Consider the following 23,309-nt stretch of genomic DNA (forward strand, 5'->3'; position numbering starts at 1 on the left):
TTGGAATTATTACTCTTTGTATTTTTATTTTATTTGTAGAATCAACTCTCAGCAACGAGCAGCAGGGCAGCTGTGCGGCGCGTGTGTACGGGCGTCATACTCATTGCTACCACCTTTGCCATCACTTACCCTACCTCTTCATATCTTAAATCATTATACACATACAGTATATGGTCAATGAAGGTCAAGGGTCAATGGAGCATGGTCAAGTCAAGTGTATTCACTGGCACCGTTACTGGTTTTACATAATGGGATAATATTTGACATTTTCCAGTCCTTAGGAATTTCCCCAGTTTGCAGTGACTTTTGAAAAATATACATCAAGTGTTTATGAATGCACTCTCTAACCTCTTTAAATATTCGAAGATGAAAGTTATCTGGTCCTTGTGATTTGTTCAGTTTGTCCAATCTAAGCAGCACTTCCCACTATCCAGGTGGATGAAGAAAAGAAGTGTACTAATGGTGTAGTGTTGACTCTCCACAGCATTTCTAATATGTAGGCCATTACAGAGGTCTATCTTATACAGTGCCAATAAAAAGAAATGTGCTCCAGTGAGTGGAGGCAAGAAAATAAAGGACATTTCAAGCATGCTGGTTTGAAGAACAACTTACAACTTACAGTCCTGTTAAATCCATAAACAAACTACATCTTTACAGCTATAAGAAAGGAGACAGGTCTCTCTGGGTTTCTGCATTCATTCAAGTTTAATTTTAAATAAGCAATGCCAGTCACAGTAGCCAAGGAATCCTTCATTTAAGAGAGAGTCAAGAGTTACATTACAGATACAACTACTTGTGTCAAAGTAAAAATAAAACGTCCAAGTCCTGACATTGGACCCCTGCACAAAATTAGAAATCCCTGAGATAAAGCAAAGTGCATTCACGTCTGGATTCATGGAGCCTGTATGTTCATTTATGGCTGCCTCTGTCTTCACATAGTCTTCTGTTGATGTTTATTTCCAGTGTATTTGTTTATGCTGTCATGCCCAGCTTCCAATTTGTGTTGTCTTGATAATATTTTTTTAAACATTACATGAGCAAGGCTTTAGATGTTATGCTGGGCTGAACGGCTGGCTGTCGTTAGGAATGGTGCATGGTGATGAAGCCACAAATAAACTGACCGTAACATCCTCAACCAGCAATGATGAATATTCAGAAGTAAAAAGAAAGAAAATGTTCACCATCCAACAGTTCTGAAGCTGAAGGTTTCTCAAAAGCAACCCCCTTCATATACATAAAGGGTGAAGAGAGTAGCTCAGTTGAACAAAATGTTTTCCAGGAGGAATCGTTGGCAAGAATAACGTAAGAACACATGAAAATGACTAGCCAAAGCATACAATGCATGACCATTTTGTTAAAGGCAAAGTGCAAGGAAACAGCCCATTAGCACCAGGCCTCCACTGCTGTGAACCTACTGGGTGTTGAAAAGGTAAGAGCCAATAGAGAAGGCACAACTTTTAATTGCTCATCTAAATGACCGGCTGATGGGTATTTATTTGGTGGTGATATGGTCTTCCAGACATTTCTTTCCAAGTAACTGACTTAACATGCTTTCTTTACAAGTGAGACAAGCCAGATAGTACCCACATTCACAGTGCAGACATTCTAACATTGTATTAGTGAGAACAAGTAGCTGGTTAGGCAACTCCAAACGAGGCAGGCAGTTTGGCCACCCACCCCTAGTGGTTAAGATGTGCAGTACAGACTGTAAGGCTGCCAGGTCTCTGTCTCCCCGTGAGTGTGTTTGCATACACTTGAATAACTTGATTATTTACAGAAACCCAATTTCAGAAATATTTGCGAGGATGATAGTCTCTGAGAAACCATGCTAACAAATGTACATTTCTCGGTGAGAAACCTGGGTATGTGGCCATGTTTTCAGTGCAGGTTAATGACGCTGAAGTGTTACTCCATAAGTGGATCTGTCCATTTAACTGCAGGATTTTAACAGGCAAGTTTTATGCTTTAACCATGTTATTTACCTTGTTTTAGTGAATGTAAATGTGTGTGTGAAGCTGAGCCATGCGCCAATGGTAGAAAATACATACAAATATTTCACCTATAGCTGTAAAAAATAAAAAAAAGTGCTTATTAAGACTTGTGGTAGAGTGATCATTATTGGAAGGCACTAAATAGAAAGGGTATTTAGTTATTTAGGAAGATGACCTAATGGCTAAGACATCCGAATTCTATAAAAAAAAATAAATAAATTATAAAATTGATCAGTTCATTCTCTGTATTTTCAGAATTGTTTGACCCTGTGTGAGTCATGCAACCTGCCTATTGTCATCTTTAAATTGTGTATTGTATATGTATATTGTAAAATGTATATAAAAACAATAGAACTATTTAGGATCTGTATTTGTTCAATGCCTTGCGATATTGTTGACTATTGGAAGGCACCAAAAACAACAGACCTCTTTCGCCATCTAGGCTATGTGGCATAGCAACTCAAGGATTGGTCTATAAAACAAAAGACTGCCAGTTCAGTATCTACCCTTGGTTCACTGTGCGACCCTGAACAAGTCAATTTATGAGCCTGTGCTCAAGTCTAGTTCTGTTCTTGAAAAATACCTGGGGCTGGTGTTCACTATTGAAAGGCCTTCTATAAAATAAGGTTAGTTTGTTTGTTTGGTAAACGGATGGTTGCTTGGTTCAAACCATGCATTGTCAGAGAATCATGCTCTCTCGACCAGGGAACTACACCAAATAAAAAGGCTGTTTATTGATGCTTGTAAAGTGTCAGACAGTGGCACAGACCTGTGGTCACTGGCCATTTGTCCAGAGCTGGTTGCTGTTTTATGCCCCATTTCTCTACTAACTCTGACCAGAATGGATGGTATTGTGAAAGAAGGTTATGGTGGGTGTTAGTAGTTGACAGAACACTCTCTTTGAAAGTCAGTTTGGCCAAAGGAGATTGTTTGAAAGTGATTTCTTTAATCATTTAAATTTGGGGACTGCATTTTTTAAAACGTTCACTACATTTCTTGCTTCTTTGTATGATCATTGATCTCCTGTCTCTAGATATGCCGTAAGTGAACTTAACCTATGCCTAGGAGACTTATAAAAAAGAGAAAACCATCACAGCTGGGAAGTTTTGGTACAGTGTCAAGTGCAAATGGAAGACTTACTGGACACTTCTGGAAGACTTACTGGACACTTTTGTTTATATGTGGGAACACTTGTTTGCTATGGAAAAACAGTGAGCACACTACTGCTATGAACCTTCATCAAAGCAGGTCTCTGTTTCGACGTGGCACAATTATTTTCCTGTAGGTACGTCTTTCAGAAATATTTCTTTTAACTTTGACTATTGGAGCAGCTGACTCCAGGTTGAGTGATGGGCTGGAATGAGATTTCTGAAGTGAGGCTTCTTCAGTTTCAACCGCATCACACACCAAGGTGTCAAAATGATCCAGGTCTTCAGTGAGCATCTTCTTCTTAGCCTGTAGCAGATTCACATAGACTTCATATCGGCTTTTCTGAAAGAGAGATGAAGACAGATGCACATAAGGCAGCTACACAGGATAAAGCTTAATATTTAAGTGTAATGTTCAAGAGGGGTATACTCACATCATCACTGAGACAATGCAGTGGCATTAGCACTAGTGCAATGATTCTTTAGAATAACATGTTTAGAGGGGATGAAGCCAGATGTTCTGACCTTATTGAACACTAAAATCTCACTTCCTTGTGAATCAGTAAAGACTGTGATTGTTTTAAATGTGATGTCGCATCTGGTTCTAAATATAGGGAGACTTCCTCAGGTCTTATCTTGACCTTATACTTTCCTTATTCTAAGAATAGACATGTCTGCAATAGATAAAGTGATCAGCCACTTTTGGTTCTCTGCCTGACAAAAGGGAAAAAATAAGCAGTGTGCTTTCTCTATTACAGATAGATAGATAGATAGATAGATAGATAGATAGATAGATAGATAGATAGATAGATAGATAGATAGATAGATAGATAGATAGATAGATAGATAGATAGATAGATAGATACTTTATTAATCCCAGGGGGATTCTGTTAGTATAATTCTGTAGTGCAGCTGGCTTTTATTAGCACAATTTTATGACAGAAGCGCTGGGGTCCAGGGTCCCCAAGGCATCGGGGCGCCCCCTGGCGGTGGCCATGGGCCCCTACAGGGTAGAGCTTCCAAGCTCTGTACCTGTGGCCCCCAATACAACCAGGACGGACTCCCCCTCGCGGTCTGGAGGAGGAATGAGCTCTCCTCCTGTCTTCCTGGGCGTCCCGGCTGGGTGTGAGCCCCGTCCGGGTGCAACAATAGATAGATAGATAGATAGATAGATAGATAGATAGATAGATAGATAGATAGATAGATAGATAGATAGATAGATAGATAGATAGATAGATAGATAGATAGATAGATAGAGCTAAAAGTGTGTGGACACACCTTGAGTTCAGGTGTTTTAGTCACACCCATTTCACCGGACACTAAAGATTTTGCTTCCAAAACACTTTCGGGTGTACCTTACAGATTTTAGCCCAATGGTCACAAAAAGCACCTTTAAATGTTTCTATCATGTACCATTTTATTGCAATTGCTTACTTTTTTTTTATTAATTTACTCTCATATTATAAATATAAATATGCAGTACACCAACTGCTACTTTGAACATCTGTGGCTATCCAAAAGTAGTGGACTCCTCTTGGGGATGCAGCTCAGATATCCCAAGAACTGTTGTTTCATTTTCAAATTGGACAGCCGTGCTAAAGAGCCTCATTAGATTATGAAGAACTGGCCACTTTGTAAGTTTTTGGCTTCAGGGCAAAAAGTATGGCACATAAATCACTTGCCTACTGTTTGTATAAAACATGGATGGATAAAAAAAATGCGATGAACAAAGAAGGTGAAAGATTTAAATATTTGAGACAGATGTTTCTATGAATAACTGATGCTAAGATTAAGGAAAGACATTTTTGTTGGACCTCCAATCAGGCGCATCACCAATGACAAGCGGTTCAAAGATCTGCTAGAAGGGCCAGATGAAATCACATAGAAGGCATTCAAGGACATGGTTGAGAATTTTTTGACAATTACAGAGCCATCCATTGTCCATCCATTGTCTCCCGCTTATCCAAGGTCGGGCTGCGGGGGCAGCAGCTTGAGCAGAGATGCCCAGACTTCCCTCTCCCCGGCCACTTCTTCTAGCTCTTCCGGGAGAATCCCAAGGCATTCCCAGGCCAGTCGAGAGACATAGTCCCTCCAACGTGTCCTGGGTCTTCCCCGGGGCCTCCTCCCGGTTAGACGTGCCTGGAACACCTCACCAGGGAGGCGTCCAGGAGGCATCCTGATCAGATGCCCGAGCCACCTCATCTGACTCCTCTCGATGCGGAGGAGCAGCGGCTCTACTCTGAGCCCCTCCCGGATGACTGAGCTTCTCACCCTATCTTTAAGGGAAAGCCCAGACACCCTGCGGAGGAAACTCATTTCAGCTGCTTGTATTCGCGATCTCGTTCTTTCAGTCACTACCCATAACTCATGACCATAGGTGAGGGTAGGAACATAGATCGACTGGTAAATTGAGAGCTTCGCCTTGCGGCTCAGCTCCTTTTTCACCACGACAGACTGATGCAGCGCCCGCATTACTGCGGATGCCGCACTGATCCGCCTGTCGATCTCACGCTCCATTCTTCCCTCACTCGTGAACAAGACCCCGAGATACTTGAACTCCTCCACTTGGGGCAGGATCTCGCTACCAACCCTGAGAGGGCACTCCACCCTTTTCCGGCTGAGGACCATGGTCTCGGATTTGGAGGTGCTGATTCTCATCCCAGCCGCTTCACACTTGGCTGCGAACCGATCCAGAGAGAGCTGAAGATCACAGCCTGATGAAGCAAACAGGACAACATCATCTGCAAAAAGCAGTGACCCAATCCTGAGCCCACCAAACCGGACCCCCTCAACGCCCTGGCTGCGCCTAGAAATTTTGTCCATAACAGTTATGAACAGAATCGGTGACAAAGGGCAGCCCTGGCGGAGTCCAACTCTCACTGGAAACGGGTTCGACTTACTGCCGGCAATGCGGACCAGGCTCTGGCAACGATCGTACAGGGACCGAACAGCCCTTATCAGGGGGTCCGGTACCCCATACTCCCGGAGTACCCCCCACAGGATTCCCTGAGGGACACAGTCGAATGCCTTTTCCAAGTCCACAAAACACATGTAGACTGGTTGGGCAAACTCCCATGCACCCTCCAGGACCCTGCTAAGGGTATAGAGCTGGTCCACTGTTCCGCGACCAGGACGAAAACCACACTGTTCCTCTTGAATCCGAGGCTCGACTATCTGACGGACCCTCCTCTCCAGTACCCCTGAATAGACTTTTCAAGGGAGGCTGAGGAGTGTGATCCCTCTGTAGTTGGAACACACCCTCCGATCCCCCTTCTTAAAGAGGGGGACCACCACCCCAGTCTGCCAATCCAGAGGCACTGTCCCTGATGTCCATGCGATGTTGCAAAGGCGTGTCAACCAAGACAGTCCTACAACATCCAGAGCCTTGAGGAACTCCGGGCGTATCTCATCCACCCCCGGGGCCCTGCCACCAAGGAGTTTTTTGACCACCTCGGTGACCTCAGTCCCAGAGATGGGGGAGCCCACCTCTGAGTCCCCAGGCTCTGCTTCCTCATTGGAAGGCATGTTAATGGGATTGAGGAGGTCTTCGAAGTACTCCCCCCACCGACCCACAACGTCCCGAGTCGAGGTCAGCAGCGCACCATCCCCACCATATACAGTGTTGACACTGCACTGCTTCCCCTTCCTGAGATGCCGGATGGTGGACCAGAATCTCCTCGAAGCCGTCCGAAAGTCGTTCTCCATGGCCTCCCCAAACTCCTCCCACGCCCGAGTTTTTGCCTCAGCAACCACCAAAGCCGCCAAAGGCGGGGACCTTGGCGGTCCGATCCTTGGCTACAGAAGCTGGCTCTTGGGACGTGGAATGTCACCTCTCTGAAGGGGAAGGAGCCTGAGCTAGTGCGCGAAGTTGAGAGGTTCCGGCTAGATATAGTCAGACTCACCTCGACGCACAGCTTGGACTCTGGAACCAAACTCCTTGAGAGGGGCTGGACTCTGTACCACTCTGGAGTTGCCCCCGGTGAGAGGCGCCGAGCGGGTGTGGGTATACTTATTGCCCCCCAACTTGGAGCCTGTACATTGGGGTTTACCCCGGTGGACGAGAGGGTAGCCTCCCTTCGCCTTCGGGTGGGGGGACGAGTCCTAACTGTTGTTTGTGCGTATGCACCGAACAGCAGTTCAGAGTACCCACCCTTTTTGGAGTCCCTGGAGGGGGTGCTAGAGGGCATACCTTCTGGGGACTCCCTCGTTCTGCTGGGAGACTTCAATGCTCACGTGGGCAATGACAGTGAGACCTGGAAGGGCGTGATTGGGAGGAATGGCCCCCCCGATCTGAACCCGAGTGGTGTTTTGTTATTGGACTTCTGTGCTCGTCACGGATTGTCCATAACGAACACCATGTTCAAGCATAGGGGTGTTCATATGTGCACTTGGCACCAGGACACCCTAGGCCTCAGTCGATGATCGACTTTGTGGTCGTGTCGTCGGACTTGCGGCCACATGTCTTGGACACTCGGGTGAAGAGAGGGGCGGAGCTGTCAACTGATCACCACCTAGTGGTGAGTTGGCTTCGATGGTGGGGGAGGATGCCAGTCAGGCGTGGTAGGCCCAAACGTGTTGTGAGGGTCTGCTGGGAACGTCTGGCAGAGCCCCCTGTCAGAAGTAGCTTCAACTCCCACCTCCGGCAGAACTTCGACCACATCCCGAGGGAGGTGGGGGACATTGAGTCCGAATGGGCCATGTTCCGTGCCTCTATTATTGAGGCAGCTGACCGGAGCTGTGGCCGTAAGGTGGTCGGTGCCTGTCGTGGCGGCAATCCCCGAACCCGTTGGTGGACACCGACGGTGAAGGATGCCGTCAAGCTGAAGAAGGAGTCCTACCGGTCCCTTTTGTCCTGTGGGACCCTGGAGGCAGCTGATAGGTACTGGCAGGCCAAGCGAGCACCAAGTTAAATTCAATTGGTTGACAACATGCTTCAAGCATACAAAATCATGAAGTTTACAACACTAAAGGTCACTAAAGGTCCACTTTCCGCAGTCACAATTGTACTTCTTCCCTACTAATTTTAGTATGGTCAGTGACAAACATGGAGAAAGGTCTCAACAGGAAATTGCAACAATGGAAATATGGTATCAGGACAAGTGGAACCCATCAACACCGGCCAACTATTATTGGACACAAAAATGAGAAACATCAGATGATAGGTACAGATGAAAATCAGCAGTAAAACACTTTTAGGTCAGTTGAACTTATGCAGCGTGTCAGCATCATTACGTGATTAAACACACTAAATTCAATAAAGATTCATTTTATATTTCCCCAAATCCCTACTTGACACAGTCAATCTGAAATTATGTTTTTGTTCACCTAGAAGTTATCTATCATAATCACTAAAAAAATTATATGAAGCAAAACGCTGAAAAATTCTGTTGTCTATTGCATAAAATCAGGCACATAGTGATGCAATCTCCTTTGACAAACATTGGCAGTAGCATCGGTCATTCTGACAAGCTCCTTGACTTTAAAAATAGCACAATCATAAGATGCCGCCTTTGCCACAAGTCAGTATGTGAAATTTCTGCTCTGTTAGATCTGCCGTGGTCAACTGTTAAGTACTATTATTGTGAAGTGGATGTGTCCAGGAGCAACAACAGCTCAGCCATGAAGTGGTAGACCACATAAACTCACAGAATGGGGCCACTGAGTGATGAAGAACATAGTGTATAAAAATGACCTGTCCTCTCTTCCATCACTCACAACAGAGGTCCAAACTGCCTCTGGAAGCAACATCACCAGAAGAATTGTGCCTTGAGGCTTCATGAGATAGATTTCCATGGCTAAGCAGCTGCACAGAAGCCTAAGATTATTATGCATAATGCCAAGCATAGGCTAGAGTGGTGTAAAACACACTGCCCTCAGACTCTGGAGCAGAGAAATTGTGTTCTCTGTAGTGATGAATTGCTCTTCATGAATGTCATGAATGAAGTTTGGTTTGGCGGATACCAGGAGAACACCATCTCCTGGACTGCATAGTGCCCAAAGTATCATGTAGTAGGTATAATTTTCTGGGTCTTTTTTTAGGATTTGGAATAGACTCATTGATTCTAGTGAAGGGTACTGTTAATGCCACAGCATGCAAAGACATTTTAGACAATTTTATGCTCCCAACTTTGATGCAAAAGTTCCAGGAAAACAATTTCTATTTGAGTATGACTGTACCCCTCTGCATAAAGCCAGGTCCATAAAACATGGGGGAACTTAAGTGGCCTGCACAGAATCATAACATCAACCCTATTGAAAACTTCAGGGATGAATCAGAACTCCTATTGTGAGCCAAGTCTTCTTGTCCAACATTAGTACCTGACTTCACAAATGCTCTTTTGATTGAATGGGCACACATTCCCACAATGGAAGTCTTCCCAGACTGTTATAGATGTATATTAAGGTCACATATGTGGTCAGGTGTCAACAAACTTTTAACCACACAGTATAGATGCTGGCCTTCCCAATCAGTTTATTCATAAATTTGACAACCCCATAGCTGCTGAACAGCATTGACACTAGCATCTATATCCTGGTAGAGAATCTCTCATAGCTTGTCACACTGTTTGAATGATCTAAGCCTCCTCAAATAGAATAGTTCACTCTGGCCTTTTTACACTGAACGTCTCTATCCACCCCATTCAGTGCATTTTGGGAGGGCTGAGAGGCAGAGAGTCCTTGGGGATGTAAAGGATTTGAAATCTAAAACACTCATTTTTAAAGAGTCCATTAGAGAAAAAAAGTAGACTATCAACTTATTAAACATATGAAAGGCACTACAGATGGATGGATGGATAGATAGATAGATAGATAGATAGATAGATAGATAGATAGATAGATAGATAGATAGATAGATAGATAGATAGATAGATAGATAGATAGATAGATAGATAGATAGATAGATAGATAGATAGATAGATAGATAGATAGATAGGAAGTGAAAATGGACCTAGTGGAAAATCACGCAAAATTAAAACAACTACACAAGTGCAAGACCTAGAGGTACACAGAAATATCCAGTGCACATTTAATGTATAGTGTTCTTATTTCAATGTCTGTTATAACTGCCAGACGGAAGATGGGCATGATAGAAAGAGACATGATACATTATTATAGCTGTAGAAAAAACATTGGCCCAACAGCACCTCTTGCTGCACCATAGTGGAAGCTGGTGGCTAGGCTAAAGATTCTCTAAGACAATATGTCAAGGTCTTGATGGGAAGCATTAATCATTAGGGCCTGTAATGTTGCCATTATCCTCTTAACTGCTATTGTATCGAAAGAGTCCAGGGTCAGCCTCCATAATATAGCTGGCCTTCCCAATCAGGTTATTCAGATGTCTGGCAACCCCAAAACTGGTGTTACTTCCCTAGCAGACCACAGCTTTGAACAGTCCACCAGCTTCTATTGACTAGTTAAACATCCCCAGTATTTTGTTGTGCCAATTAGATCTGAGCCTCTTCAAACAGAGCAGCTCACCCTAGCCATTTTATAATGAACATCCATGTTGTTCACCAAATCCAATCTACTGTTCAGATGATGTAAAGCATTTATAGGACTGCAACACCTGCACAAAGAAGCAAGAGCAGCCATAATATAATTTTCAATTGTATTTGACCATGTGGTTACCCATAAATAAGGAGTCCAATTAGAAACTGATTATGTTAAACAAAATAGGCCATTAAAGGAAACATGGGAAAACTTGGAGAGACTCTGCCAATTTCACACAGAAGCCTCAACCTAGAATCCAACTTAGGACCAAAACATAATGTATAAAAAGAAGTTAAACATTGCATAAAGTACCTAAGGGACTCTGTGTCACAAACCTTTGTAATTTTGATCCTGTTGGAGAAGGAGAGAGCATCTTATGGATAACCCTTTGACATTAAACCCTCTTTACTATTTAAATGCCTCTCTCTCATCTTCATTTCATTATGGCTGTCCAGGCACTCACCTCGTATTGCAGGTACTCTTCTTTAACTCTGTGATCCAAGTCACGCGTGCGACCTTTCTTCCCTTCAGGTGGATTCTGCTGGTGGTCTTCAAGGTCATAGGTGAAAATCTCTAGCCAGGATGAATGAGCAGTGAGTTGTTCTTCCTGAAAAGAGGACAGAATACGAGTAACCTTGTAACTGTTTTCTACAGCACCTTGCAATGTCAGTCATGGTGTATGCTACAGTATATAAAAACATTGATTTATAGAAGTTAAGAAGAAGAGTTGTGGGAAACAGGAACAGACTAACAAAACAAAAAGCTGAAGTAGAAGCCTTGACAACCTTTATGAAGTATCTGGATGAGATATTATAACAGCGTAGCTATTAGCTAAACAATCGAGCAACTGAATGGACTCCTCTCATTTGTCAAGTTTCTGATGTTCTTATGAACTGAAAGAAGATCTTCTTGGTCAAAAGGTTCATTAACAGTTTGCACACCTGTGTGTTTTTGGACTGGGCCGCTGGGAGAATAGGCCTCACAAATTTCTTCTGTGACCCAACAGCCGCTGGGAATGGAGGTGATGAAAAGAGAGCAGCCACCAGATTAATCCGACAGATCCATGAGTTCATTTGTTCAGTGTTCCTGAGAAGCAGAAGACACAAATGACTTTCCACATTTCACTCATTTCAAGCCTCATTCCCATATACCATCTCTATGTCACTCACGATGCTTTGAAAAGGAAGACTCTCCAGTCAGCGGTCTGCAGGCGAAACACGTTGGGTCTCTTGGTGTAGTCCACTGCTTGCTCAGCCAAGGCATGGTGCACGCTGATCACCTCCTCAGAGTTTTGCCAGTTGGGCTTACATTCATTCTGAGGAGCAAAAGAGGAAATGCTGGGCTAGAATATAGAGCCTTAGCACTGTGTTGCGCAGCACATTTTCACTTTTTTACCTTTTGCAAATAAAGCACCATTCCTTTTAGAACTGCATAAAAAACCTTCCAGCTTCTCTTGCCCCAGGGTGCTGACAAAGTGAAACAAAGACAAAATGGTATGTTAGTACTAACAGTATAATCATAACATAAAATGACATCCAGTTATTTCCAAACTTGCTTAATCCAGTTCGGGGCTGTGGGGGACAGGAGTCTGTCCTGAGAACACTCTGTCCAGTCCATCAAAGAATTTGATTTGAGGAAACACGGCTGTTAAAACTGAGTTAAAATGGAGGCAGTGACTGCTCAAGGCAGAATTCTCTGCACAACAGTTACATGTCACAAGGTGGCACTGCTGTTCTGCATGTTCCCACTTGCCCACCGGCCACTCACAAAGTGTCTGTACTCCTAACCTACACTGTCAATTCTTTGGTTTTATTGACTTTTTGGCCCTTCTAGGTATATTGTCACTCACTAGTATTTTTAAGGGTTGGATATGTCTGATTTGCTACAACGTAAACTCTTCATAGGAAATGTGACAGTTTGGTTTATGCACATGGAATTAAGGCACACAACAAAAATTTCTGATTCAGTCTCCAACCCTAAGAAAGTCTCCCAATTGGGAAGTGAAGAAAATACACCGTGAGCAAGTGTACTGGCAAAGCGCTTGGAGAGCTGAAATATGGGTAAAGCTGAGTTGGTTTCTATTTTTATAAATATATGATTGTACATTTGTCACACAAACATTTTGAAAAAATGTAAACAATTAATAAATAGAAATACAGTGAAAAGTGGCAGTAAATGAATATGAAAATAAACCAAAAAGCAAAGGCAATTTAAAAAGTATGTGTTAACCGCAGTGGACAGAATGTGTTGCAATACGATGTGTTCGTGATGGCTTATGGGTTGTTTTGAACACCCACAGTGCAGTGCTCTGCCATTAAAAGTTTAACCCATCCTAATCAGCAAGCCCATCTGAAAGGTAGGTCCAGAAGGTGCGGCGTAAGTTACATAAACATCACCCCTCAGGATTTATAGCATGCATCCAGTGGTATTAGATTTCAAGGACTTTAAAGACTGGAGGGTTACAGTCTTGGAGCGTGCTTTCAGCATTATTAGACTTTTTGGACAGGGGAAGTCCCCTCGGTGTCCATAGCATGCCACTTGACTTAAGGGTGTCCCTTGCTGTGCCTACCATGGACATAATGGATTTGGAGCATGCAGTACTTGAGTTACATCAACAAAGTCCCACACTGTCTGCAGCATGAGGCTCTGCAAATCAGTGTTGATTCATTTTTATAAAGGAGTCATTGAAAGCAGCTCCATCTGTGGCAAGTACAGTGTGTCAGATGATACTCAAAAACACAAATTGTAATCACAATTCTACAGTAAACCAATAATCCGTGCTAGAATTAATAACCAACACATGAGTATTGACAACAAATGAGATAAGAAGATCAAACTTAAACTTAAACGTTTCTGCTCCTTTACTTTTTTTTATAGAATGTGAAATCTATAAAATAGTAAAAAATACAGTTTGACTTCATACTGTAAGTATACAAAATAGCCTCAATATATAAACAGAAATACTTTGTACTCCACTCCATCCTGGGCAAGACATTAATCTGCATCCAGCCCAGGGAAAAACCTGGGGGTTGGTGGCACTCCAGCCACCATAAAAAGTCTCCCACTGTTCCATTTCATCTGAACTTGTGTGGTGCTGAGGTGTCACCCGTTGCATGGCTGCACTCGGTCCTAATCCTAAAGGTGTGGCAATACGCTGTATCAGCGTACCTCTCTCTCTCTCTCTCCATTAATTAAGCATTTAATATTTTCATGCTACATTAATTTAAAATCAAAGGTTTGTTAGCAGATTGAGTTAGCTTGTTTGTCTTCTATTTAACACAATAAACAATTAAAGGAAAAATGTAGCACATTTATGAATGTTAATTATTTGAAGCAGTCAGGAATATGCATCACCTCTAGACTTCTAGTGGATGTAGCCTGATTACCGCAAACAATGAAAGATCTCTTCTGTCACCACTTACAGCCTGACAGTGGATTTCCAGCATCACAGTGAAGGTCGGGCAACAGACTCTTCTTGGTTTGAGTGTCTCCTTGGTCATCAACAGCATAAACCGAAGTGTGCTATTTGGACAGCAGGAATTGGGATCATCTCGGGACTTACAGTACAAATATTTGCACATCTTGGCTGAAGAAGCGAACAGCCAACATAACTTAAGACCACACTTATCTGGATAAAAACCTCACTCAGTTATTACCATTGTGAAAAATGTAGTGGTCACTTAGTGCATGAACCATCGCCTTCTTTCCTGTTGCTTACACTCTGGTCAGCCAGGGGTTTTGATTCACCTGTGTATCTTCAATCCCCAAACACCTTTGTCTAGCCTAAACTAAGCGTGCAATTCTAATGTCCTATAGTGTTATGCATTGGTTGTGTTTGTTGTGCACCATATTAATGGCCGAAATAGTTTTTACCGTGACACCAACACAAATTCCTAGCAACTCATTTCAATTCACCATAACTCTTTACTGGCTGCGCACTTTCAATTTTTCACTTCTCTCTTGTTAAGTAGTTACACATTTACTTTTTAGTAGGTGTTTTTCTCTCCCTGTCACGTTTGAGGGACATACAGCTGCTGCTTTTCAAAAGCTTTTCTCTTTTTCTCATTGTAGCAAAGCTACGGGCAGCCATTTCGAAATGATTTCCCATTTTCTGCCATTAAAGGGACCATGCTGGGTTGTACAGTTGAATCTTTTCTAACTTTTTGTTCCTTTCACATATTTCAAGTGTGTGTGTGCTTTTGGTCTGAACAGTTGCAATTTTTACCTAATAATGCTCAAGGGGGCACTGTTGAGCTGCATAACCAAGCTCGATTTTTATTTTAATCTTTTGATATTTAGGCAGGCATCCAGTATTAAAGGGGCATTTCTCTGTTGGACAGTCACTACTTTCTAACCTATTTCTTTACTACTCATATGACTGGATATGCTGTGTGAGAATACATGTACAGCTTGTCTATTTTTTCATTTTTATTCCCCTGGGCCATACATGTTGTTCTTTTTAATTGTCTTTCTATTGTTGTATTTTAAATTGAGCTAATATCTTGGATTTTGCTTTCTCTAATATCACTGGTCAACAAAAATTTATTTGCAGAACAACTTAGGGGTGATGAAAAGTACCTTTTCATGCTGCTTTCAGAAACTTTTCTTAGGCCTATACATTTAGTTGATAAACCCTTATCGAGGTGTGTGGGTTTTTAAAAGTTAAATTAAGAATTACATTTTTTTAACTATATTTGTTAACATTTTAGAACTTTCCAGAATTTTTCCAGAAAATCTTGGAGTGGACAGCGATGAGCATGACAAATAGTTTCCCAGTATGCTCACTGATTACTGCTGGACCGGAAAGTGGGACATTCCTGAGGCCAAGCAGAAAATTCTACACATGTACTTTTTAGGTGATACACTCCAAGCATGTTTACATAGTGTGAATATTTATATTTGTTGTGAAACGCAGTGGTAGTGCTGCTGCTTTGCAGTAAGGAGACTGTGGAAGATTGTTGGTTCGCTTCCCGGTTCCTCCCTGTGTGGATATTGCTTTGAGTACTGAGAAAAGTGCTATATAAATGTAATGAATTATTATTATTAAATGTAATGTAAATCCTTGCATTATACAGAAATTCTGATTAGATATTTGCATTGGCAATGACAAACACTGTAAGATTCACCTATAATTAATAATAACTCATTACATTTATATAGCGCTTTTCTCAATACTCAAAGCGCTATCCACACAGGGAGGAACCGGGAAACGAACCCACAATCTTCCACATTCTCCTTACTGCAAAGCAGTAGCACTAACATGGCGCCACCTGTGAGGACATATCCATTCATGTGATACCTTGTGTATTTAAAGGTATACTGTGGGCCTATTTTCATATTTTTTTAATCTTTTGATATTCAAAGGGGTGCTTCAAACTTTGAAAGGAGAAGGAAGACAGCATAAGACAAATATATTCTAATAGAACTAAAGTCAAAAGAGCAGAAGGAACCCATAACTGGCCTATTGAGCCTAACAATACAAGAGATGATTGGTAACTAACCCACTGGGAGAGCTTTTCCGCTTACCCACGGTAAAGCAGTGTGCCTGCCATTCTCTCCCTGCCCTCTGCCTCTGGTTTACCAAGGAGTCTTCACATCAATTCACCTCTCACCTCCAGACACAGCAGGCTCTATTAGGGAGCAAACATTCACTCGCTAACCTCAGTAGAGTACAGGACTCTGTGCTGACCCCACTGGCTCATCTGCGTCCCTTTTACATGACCTGCGCTAAAGGGGTCAGGAAGGCTGCCTGAGAACTATTATTGACTGTATCATCCTCAGGTCTCTTCAGTCTGGTGCCTTTCAAGAATTAGAAACAATAGGGCTGACCTTTGTTTTTGGTTATGTGTGCACATTTTTTCTCTATTCTGCTTTAAAATCATGTAATTGGGTCATGCCAGCTCTGTTTTCTCTGTGTTTGAAATGTATGAGGGTCTTCTATGTCACGGTGAACCTAAAAGTGGACTACCACCAAAAAAATAAACATTATTTTGGTTTTATTATGAATATTACACTTACTCATCTACAGTGCATCCAGAAAGTATTCACAGCGCATCACTTTTTTCACATTTTGTTATGTTACAGCCTTATTCCAAAATGGATTAAATTCATTTTTTTCCTCAGAATTCTACACACAACACCCCATAATGACAATGTGAAAAAAGTTTACTTGAGATTTTTGCAAATTTATTAAAAAAAAAAAAAAATTGAGAAAGCACATATACATAAGTATTCACAGCCTTTGCTGTGAAGCTTAAAATTGAGCTCAGGTGCATCCTGTTTCCCCTGATCATCCTTGAGATGTTTCTGCAGCTTAATTGGAGTCCACTTGTGGTAAATTCAGTTGACTGGACATGATTTGGAAAGGCACACACCTGTCTATATAAGGTCCCACAGTTGACAGTTCATGTCAGAGCACAAACCAAGCATGAAGTCAAAGGAATTGTCTGTAGACCTCCGAGACAGGATTGTCTCGAGGCACAAATCTGGGGGAGGTTACAGAAAAATTTCTGCTGCTTTGAAGGTCCCAATGAGCACAGTGGCCTCCATCATCCGTAAGTGGAAGAAGTTCGAAACCACCAGGACTCTTCCTAGAGCTGGCCGACCATCTAAACTGAGCAAACGGGAGAGAAGGGCCTTAGTCAGGGAGGTGACCAAGAACCCAAAGGTCACTCTGTCAGAGCTCCAGAGGTCCTCTGTGGAGAGAAGAGAACCTTCCAGAAGGACAAACATCTGCAGCAATCCACCAATCAGGCCTGTATGGTAGAGTGGCCAGACGGAAGCCACTCCTTAGTAAAAGGCACATGGCAGCCCACCTGGAGTTTGCCAAAAGGCACCTGAAGGACTCTCAGACCATGAGAAAGAAAATTCTCTGGTCTAATGAGACAAAGATTGAACTCTTTGTTGTGAATGCCAGGCGTCACGTTTGGAGGAAACCAGGCACCGCTCATCACCAGGCCAATACCATCCCTACAGTGAAGCATGGTGGTGGCAGCATCATACTGTGGGGATGTTTTTCAGCGGCAGGGACTGGGAGACTAGTCAGGATAAAGGGAAAGATGACTGCAGCAATGTACAGAGACATCCTGGACGAAAACCTGCTCCAGAGCGCTCTTGACCTCAGACTTGGGCGACGGTTCATCTTTCAACAGGACAACGACCCTAAGCACACAGCCAAGATATCAAAGGAGTGGCTTCAGGACAACTCTGTGAATGTCCTTGAGTGGCCCAGTCAGAGCCCAGACTTGAATCTGATTGAACATCTCTGGAGAGATCTTAAAATGGCTGTGCACCGACGCTTCCCATCCAACCTGATGGAGCTTGAGAGGTGCTGCAAAGAGGAATGGGCGAAACTGGCCAAGGATAGGTGTGCCAAGCTTGTGGCATCATATTCAAAAAGACTTGAGGCTGTAATTGCTGCCAAAGGTGCATCGACAAAGTATTGAGCAAAGGCTGTGAATACTTATGTACATGGGATTTCTCAGTTTTTTTATTTTTAATAAATTTGCAAAAACCTTAAGTAAACTTTTTTCATGTTGTCATTATGGGGTGTTGTGTGTAGAATTCTGAGGAAAAAAATGAATTTAAACCATTTTGGAATAAGGCTGTAACATAACAAAATGTGGAAAAAGTGATACTTTCCGGATGCACTGTATTATTAGGCTACAACACAACAATGGCACACAAGGTGAAAGAAACAACTTACAAAGGCCAAAAGAACAGAAAATATTAAATTGTATATATTTCATCCCTGCCAGGGCCGCCTTGTCTGTTGTCATTGCTCACTTTTCTCCTGCATTCACTCTGGATGACCTTTGCCAGGTAAGCAGATAAACTTAAGTAACAACATCAACAACAACCACAACAACAATAAAAATAATAATAAGGGTGCCACAGTGGTAGCACTGCTGTGTTTCAGTAAGTAGACCAGGGTCTGTGTCCCAGGTCTTTCTTGTGTGGAGTTTGAATGTTCTCCCCATGTCTGTATGGGTTTAACACTGGGTGCACCTGTTTCCTCCCATTGTCCAAAGACGTGCAGGTTAGAAGAATTGGTAACACTAGATTGGCTGCAGTGTGTGTTTTGTGTTTGGTGTGTGTGTGTATTTTTGCCCTGTGATGGACTGGAGACTTGTCCAGGACTTGGTCCTGCATTGCACCCAATGTTAGCTGGGGTGGTCTCCTATACCCCCCTGTGACCCTGGTCTGGATTAAATGGGTTAAAAAATGACAATAATAATAATAATAATCTGCATCATCATCATAATCATCACATCCTGAAGTAGATTCATGTCCAATCCAGGGCTGTTTCCTATCTTGAGCCCAGTGTTGCTAGAACAGGGTTAGGCCCTCTGTGACCTGGAATCCCATTCAATGGTTTGGAATAATAATAATAATAATAATAATAATAATAATAATAATAATAATAATAATAATTTATTCGGCTGCTCCCGTTAGTGGTTGCCACAGCAGATCATCTTCTTCCATATCTTTCTGACCTCTGCATCTTGTTCTATTACACCCATCACCTGCATGTCCTCTCTCACCACATCCATAAACCTCCTCTTAGTCCTAATAATAATAATAATAATAATACCTTTTAAATCTTAAACAGTGCTGCCAGGATGCTGAACTGGATAAAGTGGGTTTGAAAATGTATTCATCCACATCTCACTTCACAGATGAGAATTACATTCCTTAAATAGACACTTTGAGATGTTATATGAGCCGCTGTGTCACTTGCAAATATGTCACCAAAAATATCCTTGTATTTGGTCCCTCAGAAGAGTTCAATATTAAACAACAGGGCATTTACCAGTCTAAAAATGTTATTTACATCATTTTTTGCTGAGGAAAGGGTGGTTATAATATTAATAATATTATTATTATAATGATTATACATTTTATGATATATTTACTCAATTGCTTAACCTCCAGAATCAATTAACAGTGCTAAGCATGGTCTTTCTGTGTTAACTGTGATTTCTTATACTAGTTTAATATTATCAAGGATGAACTTTCTCACATCAAAGATGCAAAAACTAAAATATATTTAACAAAAATGGCCTTCCATTTTTTCTTTTTTTTTGTAACCACTTACTCTTTTTCCCATCAATGTCTGCATGTGCCTTGCGCGTCAGAAAGCCCTGCTTGTACACCTTAGCTTTCTGGTCATGGGCCACATCCAGGAAGGGGTTGCTTTTATTACGCGCCAGGCCATCCACTGAATCCTCTCCTTGTGGCATCAAAGTGTTTTGCAATTCCTCCTCATCACTGGAGGCAAGAAGCACAAAAGGTTTTTCATACAATTTATATAGAATATGAAGGAAACATAATGAAAAAAGCAAAAGCAAGTAAAATGCACTTACATGGCCCATTCAAGCTTCTCATTCTTTATGGAGTTATATAAACTCTGAAATCAAAAAGTGTTACCTCATATTAAAATTGGGGGATTTCAAAATAGGGTCAAATATTTACCTAATGGTGTCAAACTTAATCATGGTTTTATCACTGATTACTGAATTCTTAAGTGTCTGCACGGGAGGTAGCTGCATCTTCAACATTGACCAGCAGGAGTTATGGATAAAATAAAGAGTTCCTCTTAAGTGAAACATAAAGTTTTCTAGACATGATCCAGACATTAGGTTGATACCATGAAACAGGATGATTTAAGGTTAAAGTGATGGGAAATGCAGAGACTTCCTGTCCCATAATGCTGTAAAAATGCAGTATAGTGAGACATAGTGGACAGGTTCTTACCTTTAGCAGGTCCTTGGGGAAATTTCCCTCATCATTCATCCCATCGAGATTTGAAACAAAACTAGAGCAGGTCATGGCTTTTCCAAGATTCTGCAGGTGGATAAACATGAATGTTAGTTTGTAGTTTGGGGACTAGTATGACAAAACTGCACCATTTACAAAATGATCAAATTGTGCCAGCTCAGATCAATTGTTTGGTGGAGCCATTTTACTCCATCTGCAGAGATGGATGGAAAACACACTCACACTGAAAAAGACATTACAGTAGACTCTCTGGACTCGTTGATTTCTCTTTTCTGAAGAATTTTGGGTTGAGCTACCTCTAGAAATATCAAAAACAACAGAACATAAACGCAAGGCCCCTTAGCTGTGCTGGTATTTGTCCAATATATTTTTGGTGGCTGTACAGTTCAGCTTGGACGCTGTGGTTAAGCATTGTATGGACCTTTTCCTTCATATTACTGGTTGCTGGCTGACACCTCTCTCCCTAATTCTTCCTTCTGTTCTGTTCAATAACAAATTGGGTGTTCAATGGGGTGGTAAGAGGGAGAAGGCAACTGCCCTAGGGAACGTTGTGATATATAAATATATAATATATAAGCTGTGTAAGCCCATGCTGTAAAAAGCCCGGGCTCCTAGAAACTATTGAAATAGTCAGAAAAAAATTGAAATGCAGAGATGTCAGGTAATTGAAAGGAACTATTCTGGGCAAGTGATGAGGATCTGACTCTGATGTTGTCCCACTGGACCAGTTAAGTAGGTAGATATTATTTGCATTGTCCCCACAGGTTTTACATTTGCTGTCTTACACATTAAAAAACTTCACAGTAAACGACATTCTGTATAAAACCCTTGTCGCAATCTTTAATCAACTTGCCCTGAATTGAGGATTCTTCTACTTTTACTTTAACACTTTGCATTTGTCTCACTGTGGAGAATGCCACATATATCTGTCCATGCCCAAAAACCAGTTCTGGCAAATAAATTCCAACACAATCCAATGTTTGACCTTGTGACTTATTAATACTAATTGCAAAGGCTTGGTTTACGGGAAACTGTCACCGTTTCAATCTGAAAGGTAGTCCAGTTTCAGATGGATATAAATCGATTTGAGGAATCAACACTGTATCACCTTCAGCTGATCAAGTATGAACTTCCACTTGAATTACATTTTGTTTCAAATCTGTAACAACCAAGTGAGTTCCATTACACAGTCCATGCTTTGTATTTAGGTTTCGAAGGAGCATAATAATACATCCTGCTTTCAACGCAAGACTATGATTTGGCATTCCAGACGGTGTAATGCTGTTCAAAAACTCCACAGGAAAGTTGTGTCTTTCCTGATCATCCTCTGTTACAATGGAGTCATCACTTAGATAAGTAATATACTCACCATCAATGATGCCAATTACTTGATTGTGAAGTCATTCAACTACATCATTTTTTGGGCACAGAATGGCTCGCTTGGCAAAGGACTGTGTCATGTCCTGTGCCATGTCCTTAGAGATTCTGTCTCCAAATATTTCATTAACAATGGAACCATGGCATATCATGGATTCTGGCATTTCAATCAATCGCATTGCTTGTGCATTAGCGGCTAAGCGAGTTTCTCTTTCCTCAGCGGTTTCATTTTGCCGATGTGCTCGCCTGCCTTAACTATCAGCAGCTAAGCAATTTTCTCTCTCCTTGGAGGTTTCGTTTTGCCAACATGCTCGCCTCCCTTGACTATTAGCAGCTCAGTGAGTTTCTCTCTCCTCGGAGGTTTCATTTTGCTGATGTGCTCGCCTCACTTGTGTATTTGCGGCTAAGCGAGTTTCTCTTTCCTAGGCGGTTTCACTTTGGTGACGGAGTTGCCTTCTTTATGATTCATGCTGTGGCCTCACACTTCTTTCTTCTTCTGACTTGTTAACTTAGGGGCACCTTGGCATGATTTAAATCTAATCGAAGATAACAGAGCCACCAGGGCCGGACAGACAGACACACACACTTCCATGCATAGATGTTTATATATAAGATATATATATTGTGGGCATGTGCAGAAATGACAGGTTATGAAAGGAAAAATTTAAGGCGCCAACCAGTTTGTCCCATTTAATGTCTAATAATTCAAAACAAATGAAACACTTTTTGGCTTATTTAAACTATGGGGTTCTGGGCTGAAGATAGGTATTAGCCACAAGTAAGGTCAGTCTGCTCGGAGGTTCTGTCCGGTGGGTAGCTCTTGCCAATACAATGCATCCTTCTGGGAAGCCAGTGCTTTTATGGAGGGTAAACCAGAAGAGGCAGATTCAATTGCCCTCACTAGGCAGTTTCTCGACACTGAGGAGAAATAAGGAAATGACAATGTTATCAACAGTGCCCCCTCTTGTCCCGGTGGGTTATTATATACTTCAGCAGAGCCTGTAATGCATATATTGCCACACATGCACAATTCTCATGCATGTGCATTGGAGGATCTCTTCACAGGTTTTGTCGAGGTATGCAATGGGTTCCCCAGCTATAAGAACCTCAGCTGCCTGGAAGGAGGTTTCTTTTGTGACCATTGACTAATAGACCCTGAACCTGCAGTGAAAATTGAACCTTTTGCTAAGGTAAAAGTCAGACGGCAACAAGCCTAGATGCCAAGAGGTGTTGTTTTTTATTGAAGTTTTCAGTTAAACAGGACAACCTGGTTGGCATCCCAACTTTTATTTTTTGAGACTTGTCATTCCTGCACCCAGCATATATTATCCCTGGCTGCAAAACAGTGTTTTTAAATAAGCACTGATGTGCATGGATGGAGTTCCAGATTGAACTGCTCAGGTTAAGAAAAGATGGCGGCTTTATAAGCCGAAAAGTGGAAGTGATGTCAGTCTGGGTGGCGGAACCGAAAGTGACGTCAGTCTGGGCACCGGAACTGGAAGTGATGTTGAATCAGGCAGGT

At 42.1% G+C, this 23,309-nt stretch overlaps 1 protein-coding gene across 5 annotated transcripts in view; it reads right to left on the reverse strand.

Annotated features, from left to right (window-relative positions):
• Positions 1 to 680: 680 nt before the first annotated feature.
• LOC114648586 (PH and SEC7 domain-containing protein 2-like) overlaps positions 681 to 23,309 on the reverse strand; it is a 114,717-nt gene continuing 92,088 nt past the window's right edge. For all 5 annotated transcript variants that reach the window (XM_051936253.1, XM_051936257.1, XM_051936247.1 and 2 more), the window contains 8 exons: positions 20,387 to 20,476; positions 19,996 to 20,039; positions 19,728 to 19,900; positions 12,026 to 12,096; positions 11,800 to 11,945; positions 11,572 to 11,716; positions 11,094 to 11,237; positions 681 to 3,482 (listed from right to left, as the gene is read on the reverse strand). In XM_051936253.1, the coding sequence (XP_051792213.1) occupies positions 3,231 to 3,482; positions 11,094 to 11,237; positions 11,572 to 11,716; positions 11,800 to 11,945; positions 12,026 to 12,096; positions 19,728 to 19,900; positions 19,996 to 20,039; positions 20,387 to 20,476 (1,065 nt within the window). In that variant the 3' untranslated portion in view covers positions 681 to 3,230. The remainder of the gene's footprint in view (positions 3,483 to 11,093; positions 11,238 to 11,571; positions 11,717 to 11,799; positions 11,946 to 12,025; positions 12,097 to 19,727; positions 19,901 to 19,995; positions 20,040 to 20,386; positions 20,477 to 23,309) is intronic.

This window comes from Erpetoichthys calabaricus, chromosome 1, assembly GCF_900747795.2.
Source record: "Erpetoichthys calabaricus chromosome 1, fErpCal1.3, whole genome shotgun sequence".
Lineage (NCBI taxonomy): Eukaryota > Metazoa > Chordata > Cladistia > Polypteriformes > Polypteridae > Erpetoichthys > Erpetoichthys calabaricus.